At 38.9% G+C, this 12607-nt stretch overlaps 1 protein-coding gene across 2 annotated transcripts in view; it reads left to right on the top strand.

Moving 5' to 3' along the window:
- The window catches only part of dscamb (Down syndrome cell adhesion molecule b), a 203557-nt gene that overhangs the window by 126585 nt on the left and 64365 nt on the right, over positions 1 to 12607 (top strand). Inside the window, exons 7-9 of one of the 2 annotated variants that reach the window (XM_051864046.1) lie at positions 1327 to 1623; positions 4779 to 5051; positions 9395 to 9673. In XM_051864046.1, coding sequence (XP_051720006.1) covers positions 1327 to 1623; positions 4779 to 5051; positions 9395 to 9673 — 849 coding nt within the window. Of the gene's footprint in view, positions 1 to 1326; positions 1624 to 4778; positions 5052 to 9394; positions 9674 to 12607 lie in introns of those variants that run through there. The other variant, XM_051864047.1, reaches the window with a different exon arrangement.

The raw sequence follows: 12607 nt of genomic DNA, 5'->3' as shown, positions 1-12607 counted from the left end.
ACCAAATATGGCATTTTATTTATATAAAATAATATTAATTGAACACCAATATTTAAATTAACAACAATAGCCATTATAGAAGACATAAACACAAGCAAACAAGTTAGTCAAACGTACAAAAGTACTGCTCTAGTACAGGATTTAAGTTAAATATAGCCTAAATATAAAGTTATGAACTTTATTTTTCCTCTTAACCCAAATCGTTTTGCTCTGGAACAAGTAATAGATTAATAAGACCAAAGATTGCCCAGTTCATATACCCCTAATGAATTATATTTTTAACCACTATCTACATAAGAGCCAGCAGCAAATCCCCTAAGCACTGTCCGAGATGAAGCTGTTCTCGGCGGGTACACGAGCACTGAACGGCCGATGAAGGTCTGGAGCTCACATCTACGAAAGCGTCAAAACAAATAGTAAAACAGGTGCTATGATTAAATATGAGTCACATATTTCAGGTCTAAACAACTACATTCTCACCTTAAAAACTCTTAAAACTACAGTTCGTGGTACAAGTGTAGTATTTGTAAAAAATACAGTGGATTTGCTCGGCCGCCATGACAATCGCTTCAAGTGGAGTGATATAAATGATGAAAAAGTAGGAGTGCTGTTATCACTAGAATATCGCACAGCTCTCAGCCAATCAGATTCGAGAACCAGAAAGAACTGTTTTATAATTACATACTGTATTCGTGATTAATCGCAAGTTTGTATATATAAAGTACTGTCAAATCGATTAATCGTGATTAATCGATTTGACAGTACTTTATATATACAAACTTGCGATTAATCACGAATAATCGATTTAATAGCACTACATTAAATATTTGAGAAAATTCAGAATATGCAAAACAGACTGAACATCTGCACAACAACCAGGAAAATAGTTTACTCAGCAGTGAATTACCTACAGCACTCGAAAAAAGAGCTGTCTGGCCCACAATGCTCTGCTATTTTTTAATATATATATATATATATATATATGTCATTTACATTTCATAAATATAATTCAACATGCTTTTTAAGATCGTTTTTTATCTTCAGCTTTTTAAAGATAATACGATTATTTTTTAAAGTGTTTTATTGATGATACCAGCAATTTCATTTAAGATATAAAAATCTGAAATTTTTATGACAGATTAAACATCACGTTTTATGAACAATGTGTCACCTAAAGAAAGTGTCCTTGGAATGCTGCTCAACAATCATAAGTGTATATTGAAGGTTTTTTATTCTTAGTAATTTTGTATGTTTTCTGAAATATTGATTGCTGAAATATTGCATCATTAAACCATCTGTCTACAAATCTGTCTTCCATTTCTCTAGACGGGACGCCAAAGATCCTCTCTGCCTTCAGCGAGAAGGTGGTGAGCCCGAATGAGCCCATCTCCCTTGTGTGTCACGTGAAAGGAACGCCCCTCCCCACCGTCACCTGGACCCTGGACGACGACCCCGTCATCAAAGACAGCAACCACCGCATGGATCGCATCATCACCACGGAAGGCCACGTGCTCAGCTACCTGAATGTGTCTCACACACAGGTCAGCGATGGGGGCGTCTACCGCTGCACCTGCAACAACTCGGCCGGATCGGTCTCCTACCAGGCTCGAATAAACGTAAGAGGTGCTTGTCAGATCAGCTCCTCAAAAACACCCACACCACACGACAACCACACACCACAATTTTAGGTTTGTTCTGAGATTGTCTGTTTTCTATGTGGAATTTTTAGTTAGAAGGAGAATTTAGTGGTTTTAGATTGTCAATGCAGTGCAGCCTCCTAAAAGTGTTGTTCTCAATGACAGTAATTTGTAGCAACTAAAAGTGATTTATTTTTACTGAAATTTGACTCTTGAGCAGCGACCAATGACGGCACAATGAAAAGCATAGTTTAACTTTATGAAAATGAACAGTGACTCAATGTAGAGACAACCAATGGGAGTAAAGGCAGTAGAGCTTTTATAATCCGCCTTCTGATGGAGTTAGAGATTGCAGTTGAGCAGGGGTGCGTTTCACTTCGCTTATAGCCTGTCAGTGTCCCAGTAGTGGCACGCTTTTTCCCCTATCACATATTTTAGTAATAGTCATAAATTAGGTATCATTCAAAAGCTTAAACACTCAAAATTCATCCTGTGAAAACAGTTTTGAAATTGGACATTGCTTTACCATGGAAACTGTACTTTAAACCTTTCAGTGGGCTCAATTTTTGTGATTCGACTTTTAAATTTGGAACTTGGTTAGATATATGGCTTTGGATTTATGGTCCAAATTATATAAATATAATAATATAGATAATTAATATAAATAGATATTTTATATAAAATAAAAAATGTTTATTTCAATTCATTTTTTTGAACTGCTTTCACTTCTGCAATAATCTGCTGAATCTTCTTTAAAAGGAGACCAACCATAGGTCTTTATTGAAAAGCATTCATGAATTACAATCATTTAAGTTCAGATTAGACGTCTGCGTGGGACTTTTTTTTCCGTCCTGTTCCCGCTAGGTTGTATTCCGCACCCCCTCGCTCCCGCTTAAAATTCACTCTGTGTTCACCCGCTATATGATTTTCTTCATGACGCGATGGGTCCCGCTAAATTTAGACCTCACATTTAAACTTCCCCTAAAGAAAGAGTGAGTGATTATTGGTAAAAATATATAATTTGTTGGCTATACAAGAACTGTATTTGTTATTTGTCTTATGATACTGTCAACACCATAAAAAATGTTACAGAAAAATAGGCTAAATTAAATACGACATCTGTCACTCAAAACTATGAGCCAAAACATACGAATAAATGAAAGCTGTTGTCTTACTAGCTATAGCTACTGCAAAATGAAATCTTTTTTTAACATCAACGCAAGAACAGAATGTCGCTGACTGACGACGGTTTCTGTAACAAATGTCTCTCCTCCAAAATCCGACCACACAGACTGAATGTTCTCTCTGAAGGTGCACTCTTGGCCAGGATGCAAAGAACATCTTGCCAGGTTGCTCAGGGCATTGAACTGGGAACTGTGTGAACGCCACCACTGCAGAAAGTTTGGTCCCGCTTTATATTAGGTGGCCTTAAAGGGTTAGTTCACCCAAAAATGAAAATTCTGTCATTAATTACTCACCCTTCCAAACCCGTAAGACCTTCGTTGATCTTCGGAACACAAATAAGGATTTAAAATTAAGATAGTCCAAGGTTTTTTTTATCCTCCATAGAAAGAAATGTAATTACCATCATTCAAGGTTCAGAAAAGTAGCAAAGACATCGTTAAAATAGTCAACGTGACTCCATGAGATGGAGTTAAGTTAGTGAAAGAAGGGTATAAAAAAGCGAAGTGTAATTAAAATAGCTTTTGGCGTGACCAGTGCAATTGGCTGATCTGCCGCTATTTGCACTTGTATAAATAGCATCTAATGTAAATAGCATTTAATGAACAGGCACCGTGATTTTGCCAAGTAAGACATGTTCCTGGGTCAACATATTTTGTTGATCCTGGAACACTTCTGTCCGAAAATTTAGTCCTAACCTTATCCTTACCTCTAAACCTAGCCCTACACATAACATCCTTTAAATCAGAGGGAACCTAACAACCTAACCATGGTTGTAAGCCTAAAATTGACAGAAACTGTAAACTTGTCCCTTTAATCTGATTGGTTGTTTGGAAAGTTGTTCCAGGATCAACAAAGTTGTTGATCCAGGAACATGTTGGACTTTAGATGAATGGAAATGCTAACGGATAGTGCTCTCCAGGTATGATAGACTTCCTCTACAGTCAAGTTCTACTGCCTTCACTCCCATTGGTTGTTGCTATATTGTGCTCATTTAAAACTCTGTTTACCCCTAAAGGCATACTCCTCCCCAAAATGAAAAATCTCTCATCAATTACCCACCTTCATTCTGCCCCAATGTATATGACTTTCTTTCTTCAGATGAACACATATAATCCATGTAATGCAAGTCCATAGGCTCCTAAAGTTGACACTTCAAAAACCATGCAAAAAGAATACGATGATAAACCATATGACAGTTGATGAATCAATATCTTCAGAAACATAACTATAGGTGTGTGTGTGTATACTAATATTTCTAAGTTTTTAAACTTTAAGCCATCTCTTCTGACCAACTGTCAGAACAAGTTTCACAATGTGCTTGCATAACACTTCACAACGTCAAATGTTTGGCGATGGATTATTGTTAAGTTTAAAATATTTGTATTTTTTTCCTCCCTACCCTTCTCTCTCTCTCTCTCTCTCTCTCTCTCTCTCTCTCTCTCTCTCTCTCTCTCTGTCTCTATCTCTCTCTGTCTCTCTCTCTCTCTCTCTCTCTCTCACTCACACACACACACACACACACACACACACAACCACACACACACCTGTCATTTCACTTTGAAAGACATTGTTTTTATCAACTACGGTTGTGTGGATTACTGTCATATTAACTATGTATGGTGCCAACCTTGAGGGATTTATTCACTTGCATTTTATGGACTCAAATTGATGAATTATTTTTCTAAAAAGCACCATTTTTGTTCATCTGAAGAAAGAAAGTCATATACATCTGGGATGGCATGAGGGTGAGTAAATGATGAATTCTCATTTTTGGGTTGGAGTATCCTTTGAAGTTAAAACCTCCATGAGGGTTTGAAGTTAGGATGAAGTTAGTTACTGTCAGTTTGTTCAGAATATGTATATGATAGTTGAAAGCTAAAATATTGACACATACTACATAAGCCTATCAACTGACTTTCAAAGACTCTGTATACTGATAGTTCTTTCTCACAACAGGCCCTGCCAGTATTCGACCAATGAAAAATGTCACTGCCATCGCTGGGAGGGACACGTACATTCACTGTCGCATCATTGGTTACCCTTACTACTCTATTAAGTGGTACAAGGATTCCAAACTGCTCCCGTTCAACCATCGCCAACGTGCCTTTGAGAACAACGGCACACTGAAGCTGTCCAATGTGCAAAACTCGGACGAGGGAGAGTACACATGCTACGTGTTGGTGGATCCAGAGAAACAAATTCACAGGAGTGTTCATGTGACAGTGAAAGGTACTACTGTGCAGACAGAAGTCAGCCATTACATGAAGGCTAGATTTTAATACCGGGATATCGCCCCAATAGTGATCAGTGTCATTTTCAATGATGTTTGTTAACCCTCTGGTGCTGTTCGCGTGTTGGTCAAAAATTACCTTTTTTTTTTTTTTATTTCAAAGAAATGATTGTACTATATTTTAGTTTGATAATGTTTTTTATTTAATATTTTGTATTATAGGGGATTTTATGGTATTAATCATATTGATGCAGTAGTTATAATCCATTTATTCACTTTTTAAGCATGTACCTGAAAATGAAATTTCCAAGTTAAACTGTCATAAATCTTGAATGCTTTGGAGCAGTTTAAGTTTGATCTCTTTTTAAAGACGACACTTGGCAGATTATTGCTGAAGTGAAAAAAAGTTTAAAAAAGTGAATTTGAAAAAGATATACATTTTAACATTTTTTTTTATGAATAATGCAAACAAATATTTTAAATTTTTATATGAAATGTATATTTTCCTAAACACGTTTTACTGTGAGAAAATCAAAGCCAAAAATGGAAACAACCTGTGTTCCAAATTTGAGCTTGATTTCTCAAAAAGTGAGCTTTCAGTAAGATTTTGTTTGGGCGCAGTACCAAACATTTTCAATAGACACATTTTTAACCACGAACAATACAAGTGTGATTTTAATTTTTTTTTCGGGACCATTTAACCTTTTCGAATCTTGTCTATGATTTTTTTTTTATTTGTTCACACAGCAAGTGCCAAAACCTTTACCCAGTTTCGTACCATTCCGATAAAGTGAAAAAAATGACCCCCCAGCACCAGAGGGTTAAAGCTAGCATAACTAGGGCTAGGCCTTATGACTAGCGAATTCACAAACCCCTAACCCTAAAGCCCAAGGTATACTTCAGCCATCCTGGTTTCGTGACGGTCCACGCACTGTATGCATAACGTAATTTTATGTCATTAGGAGGGTCTGTGGACAATGCGTGTACAACAGTGCATGTGCAAGTAACTTGAGCGCTTGAAAACAAAGTCCACTAGATAGTTTGCACGTGCCCTACACGTCTTTTCGCGCTCACAGCCAAAGGAGTATACTTTAAAGGCTCACGCACTGTTGAGCGGAACATGGAAAATGAAGTATACCCAGGCCTTATGTACTACACCTTGGCATACTTGTCTGTGCTACAAATCATGCTTTTTGAGGAGAGGTCAGACCTTGGCAAAGAAGACCATAATGCCAAAAGCATTGCATAATTCCACCTTGCAGCACCAATACCATCGTCTCTCTTTCGCTTCGCCATGTTTGAGAGCTGTGTACGGAAGAGCTTCTGTTCTCCTTTTGGTCAACTTCACAGATGTGACAGAACCCGTCGTGGAGGACTGAAAAAAAATTTAAGTCTTTCAGTCGTGATATCATGAAGCGTTGCTTGTCATGCACTATGACATACTATATGAGATGAAACGATCGATCAATGCCTATTGTCATTTATGAATCACCATGACACCCTACATCAAATGGATTGTACCAAAATTGGACTGATAAGTTTCAACTATGACAATTTGCCAAACAATGATAAATGTGGCCGGACCTTTACACGCGGCAACTTTTTGAGCAGTGTTGCCAAGCCATGTTGCTTGAACACTTTCCCACTGAAAATGGGCAACAAAATTCGATCTGAAGTATCCAGATAGAAACTTGTTGTCCATTCTCAATGTGCCAAAGCAACATCGCTCGGCAACATTTCCAGGCAACACTGCTCAAAAAGTTGCCCCGTGTATCATCACCTTTAGGCTGGTAAGCAACCACAAATCACCATAACAACCACATATGGGGGACAGTTGTGGCCTAATGGTTAGAGAGTCAAAAGTCTCAGAAAGTCCCATTGAAAACAATTGGGAAAATACACTAGCCTCTGGAAAAAATGCATTGGTGTAATACTTCATGTTTAATGGGTTATTTTATTTTCTTCTATTGATAACGGTGGTGAGGCCAGATATGTTCAAGTGGGTGGGCCTTCATAAAACAGGCAAAGTGTAGAATAGAAAACTGCATGCCAAAATATCAACAAAAAAGTTCACAAATCACCATAACAACTACATATGGGGGGCAGTCATGGCCTAATGGTTAGAGAGTCAGACTAGTAACCCGAAGGTTTCAACTTGCTTGTATCTGCTAAGTGAAAGAGAAAATATGAATATACATGACCTTAAAACGTATAAAGAGACTCCAAAAATTGGGATTTAAAGGGATGATTTAAAGTTTTCACCATTTTTAATAATTATTTTGTGTTCGATAGTCTTGTGGTGTGACAGATGAATATTTGAAATTGCAAATACTCCATGTAATCTCTCAAACAATATGAGCTCATGTATCCGCTGCATGTGTGATAGTTATAATAGAATGAACAAAATGCTGTTTACAATAGTTTTACCTGTATGTCAAACCACAGAACATTTTAGCTTTCCAAAAGAATTGCATGTCACTTACCAAATACCCAATTACAAGTTCTATAAAGACTCTAACGATTTTTTTATTTTTAGTTGCGCTAATTCCAACATGACATAAAAGCTTTACCTCAAAGCACAGATAGAGCACCAATTAAAATAATCCAGACGTTTATATTGTTAAAGTTGAAGTAGACACTAGTTAAACTGCAATTTTTGATTCTGTTGTTGCGTAATAACCAAGCAAGCATCTGTTTTTGTGAGTTCAGAGTCATGAAGTCTATGATTGAGTTAGCTAATTTGCTCCATTCATGCTTAAAATTCTGAAGCGTGCGAAGGGATTCCCTGGAGTCCATTATCCCCATTTTGTTGTGAATTAAATAAGCACTGAAGTGCTGCTTTATTTCAATGTTATTTTAACTCATTGATTCTCAAACGCGACAGGCTGACTAGCACCATGCTTGCGAAGTCTCCAGGGAACGCATTATGCCAAATTTACTGGGAGACGAAAGAGCGCTTTTATAGTCTTCTTTATTTTGTCTTTCTTTGCTCTGTTTCTCCCTCATTAGTTCACATTATGCCTCCTCCTCTGTGAAATCTCTAGATTCAGAGCCGTAATGACTTGTTATGAAGGCCTACTGGAGCCTTATTATTGCAAATCACACATAATTGTACATGTGTGATCACATATGTTCTGTCCGCCAGTCCATATTGTGTGTGTTCTGAGCCGTTTGTCAAGACACTAACCACTAGTTTTAGATGTAAATAACATTTGGTCATTGGTTATATCAAGCTTGCTGTTTGATATAGGGGAGACTGGGAGAATGTAACTGTACCCTTTAAAAACAACAAAATGGCAGCTATAGTTGACTGAACTTGCTATAAAAAATGTGGTAGCAATGTTCTAGGTTTTACGGACTGAACTTAAAGGTGCAGTAAGCCATTTCTGAGAAACGCTGTTAAAAGTGAGCCACAACACTCTTGTAGCCAATCAGCAGTAGGGGGCGTGTCCATTCATGATGGGGGAGAAGAGAGAGCGAGCAAGAGGGAGATTTGAAGAAAGACTGTAGAAATATAGTCAATTTCAACTAGATGACAAAACGCATAAAATAACATTTTATTTCAACATTTAATCTCCCTATCCAGCCCTGTGAAAAGCATGATGGGAAGGGGAAATCATGTTCCTAGTTTTTATAGTGCTATTTTAACACAACTAAAATCATTTATGTACTCTCAACTCAAATGGATTAAGTAAAGTGGGTGAAAAGAATCATGATGGAATAACTTTATTTTAAGTAAATCGAACAAGCATCAAATGTTATATTTGGCTTACTTAATTGAAACATGTTCTTTCAAAATGAAAATATTGAGTTGAGCCAAAACACAACTGTTTCAAGTCAGTTTAACACAATGCAATTGTGTTTGAATAAGAAACCTAATACAATGGTGTTAAATGAAAATTATTTTTTTTAAATAAACTGAATAGTATTGTAAAATCACTTTTTTTTTTTTGAGTGTATCCATGTACTTTCTTCACTGAGTCAAATATCTTTAGATCAGAATGACAGTTGACAGATGTAAAAACCATCAAATGTGAGCTGTCACACAAAGAATTCTGGGAATGTCAATTTAGGGGTTTTCACTAAATCATAAGATGATTTGTTATTTTTCATTTACAAAAACCTGTTAACAAATTAACAGGTTATTACTGTAACATTTTAACATTGAAATTATGATCATTTTACCATTGAAATTATGATTCAGTGTACTCTAGTTTTTGCTGTGTAATATGCAAAAAATGTTATATTATAATTGTTTGCTTTGTTTAAACACCTGCATTTCTAAGAGCACCTCTGTTTCTGTTTGTTTGTCTCTCTCTCTCTCTCTCTCTCTCTCTCTCAGTGCCCCCTCTGATCCAACACTCCGACTCTCAGAGCGCTTCCATCGGTCAGCGTGTCTTCATCCCCTGTGTGGTCATATCCGGCGACCTGCCCATGTCTATAACCTGGCACAAAGATGGACGACCAATTAATGCCAGCCTGGGTGTCACCATCGACAATATAGACTTTACCAGCTCATTACGCATTTCAAACCTGTCGGAAATTCATAACGGCAGTTACACCTGCATTGCCCGTAACGAGGCTGCAGCCGTCGAGCACAGTATACAGCTCATCGTTAAAGGTTTGACATTTCTTAATGTTTTTCTTTTAACTCTTAATAATGATTTCACTTTAGAATAATTTTAAAGGATTAGTTCACTTCAGAATTCAAATTTCCAGATAATTTACTCACCCCATGTCATCCAAGATATTCATGTCTTTCTTTCTTCAGTTGAAAAGAAATTAAGGTTTTTGAGGAAAGCATTCATCTCAGGTTACGTATGTAACCATGGTTCCCTGAGAACAGGGAACGAGACACTGTGTTTGACACGCTATGGGGAACGTCTCCACGTGAACCGGTGTCTGAAAGCAATTATCAAATCTCACCAATCCTATTGGCCGGTGACAGCCTATGACGTCATAATAGAAGTATAAAAGGAGCGCCTAGAGAAGCAGTCAGTACCTTATCGTCTTCAGGGACTGTTCAGCAGGCAGCCCTGATGTATGGCAGGTAACGCAGTGTCTCGTTCCCTGTTCTCACCTGAGACGTTCCCTTTCGAAAGGGAACTCAACCCTGCGTTTGACACGCTATGGGGAACGATATACCCACGCCGCCATGCTTGAGGGGAGTGCATGCCAAAAAATGGCTAGATAAACGTCAGAACTAGCAGTTTCAACTGAAATGCCAGAACCACTCTCCCTACGGGTCATACATAGGCTGTCAATGACAGCATTCCCAATGGCCAACAGCCCAAGCTATAAGCATCAAAGAGGCCTTCCAAAGAAGGCCTACCAAGGCCGCTCAAATGCTTCTGGGACCAAGCTTCTTTTTGAAGAAAAGAGGGTACCTCTAAGGGAATGTAGCCAGGGGGCCTGAAGGAACCCTAGCCGGTCACTTGTCAGGGGAACATAATCAACCCTGATTGCCACCAGGGAGGCCAACCTGGTCCAATTATAGTAACCTAGTCTTGGCCAACAACCTGTCTGATCACAGAGTCTCAAATCATTTTCTTCAGAGAAGATATCGAGTAAGAGGGACTGCAAAGAGGCAGTAACCAACTCAGACCAGAGACGGGCATCCTGGAGAGCAGGACTCAGCTTAGCGCTTTTTACCCTTACCAGTAAGGGGAGTAAAAACTCTGCTCAATCCTAGGATCTACTCAGCACTTGATTATTTGCACTGAGGAGTCTGTGCACTCTAAAGGGACCCAAACAAGGGGAGTACAACCAACCTAGGGGCCGGTCCTCAACAGGGAGGCCTCAGAGAGGCCTTCAACCATTGACCAGACGTAGGGAGCGAAGTACTATGCAGAACAACCCTCCAAACGAGGGGAGTACTGGGCTCAACCTAACAGGTGGACCATACTGTAGGCACAAAATCATGGAGGCTCCCAAAGGGCCTGCAACATGAAGTAATTCTACACAATGTAGAATATATCACAGCAGCCTTGCAAAGGCCATACATGTGAAAACTACATGCTTAATCTGCTAAAAAACACCCAGATGTGGGGGGTTCGCTTACAGGGCGGCCTGCGAAGGCCACACACCTAAAAGCAACTCAATTGCTGATAATGCAAGAGCCCACAAACATGGAAACTCGTTCTGACTGAAACTGAGTTTAACTAGCAGCTAAGACTGTATAGTGCCCACATAACAGTCTACCTCAACACGTTCCAACAAGCAGTGTACTCAGTAAAAACACTTTTAACTCTTTAAGCAAGAGGAGAACAAAATTGCGCCATCATGCTCTGAAGGAGGCCCAAACAGGGCCTGCAACTCCAGAAGGACACGGGCGTCAGCCAGTGGCAGTATCTAAGCTCTAAGGGAGCCAAATCTGAGAACCAAACTATCCTGTGAGGTTAACTAGTTTAACGCAACCTGAGCTAAATTTTATCCACACATTCCACCACGCAATGTACTCAGTAAAACACTTTTTACTCTTTAAGCAAGAGGAGTACAAACTTACGCCATCATGCTCTAAAGGAGGCCCAAACAGGACCTGCAACCTCAGAATGACACGGGCATCAGCCAGTGGCAGTATCTAAGCTCTAAGGGAGCCTGAGCTTAATTTTATCCACACATTCCAACAGGCAATGTACTCAGTAAAAACATCTTTTATCCTTAAAGCAAGGGGAGTACAAAGAACATTATGCTACCATACTCTGAGGGAGGCCAAAAACAGGCCTACTACTTCAAATGATCATGGGCATAAACCTGTGGCAGTGCTAGTTTCTAAGTGAGCAAAACTCTAACTAAACATCTACAAACCTTGTAATACAACAAGCTATTGTGCTCTGGAGGAGGCCCAAATGGAGCCTTCTACTTCAAACAACACAAGCAACATCATGTGGCAGTGTTCAAACTCTAAGGGGAGCTACATAAGAACCAAACTAAATAGTGAGGTTCACTAAAAACTGAACCTGAGCTTATACATTCCAACAGGCAATATACTCAGTAAAAACACTTTTTACCCTTTTTAGCAAGGGGAGTACAATTTAAATCAGAACTAGAGCATTAACAACCCTGAGAAACAGGTGAATGCTTTCCTTTTCATTCATACTACCCTGAAACATAATTCTAGGGTGGGTACCTTTCACCAAAAACAGAAACATCTGTACTGAACCCTAGGGAATAGGAGCTTTAAGAAAAGCTACCACCGTTTCACTCAAGCTTGAACATAATTCAAGGGGTTCAGGGGAAAGACTAACATCAAAGTATTGAATGAATAGTTCTAGGGAAATGGGGCCACAGCAACATTATTAGTTTCTTATTCACATAATGACAAGGAGCCTATCCACCTGAGACAGCGGCACCAGGGAGACTTAGCAATAGTCTGCTACCTTAGCTGCTATCTATCTTGCACCTACACCAAAGGGATAATGAGACTTGGCCTGACAACTCTGATAAGAGGAAGCCAGAACTAGGAAGAACTACATTCACCTGACAGGGGTAGTAACAAAAAGGGTGTAAATGCTTCAGCATATCACCTAAACCCTAGTTCTAGCCTAGGCCAGCT

The sequence above is a fragment of the Ctenopharyngodon idella genome, chromosome 15, assembly GCF_019924925.1.
Source record: "Ctenopharyngodon idella isolate HZGC_01 chromosome 15, HZGC01, whole genome shotgun sequence".
NCBI classification, from domain to species: Eukaryota; Metazoa; Chordata; class Actinopteri; order Cypriniformes; family Xenocyprididae; genus Ctenopharyngodon; species Ctenopharyngodon idella.
This window is presented reverse-complemented; position numbering and strand designations above follow the sequence as displayed.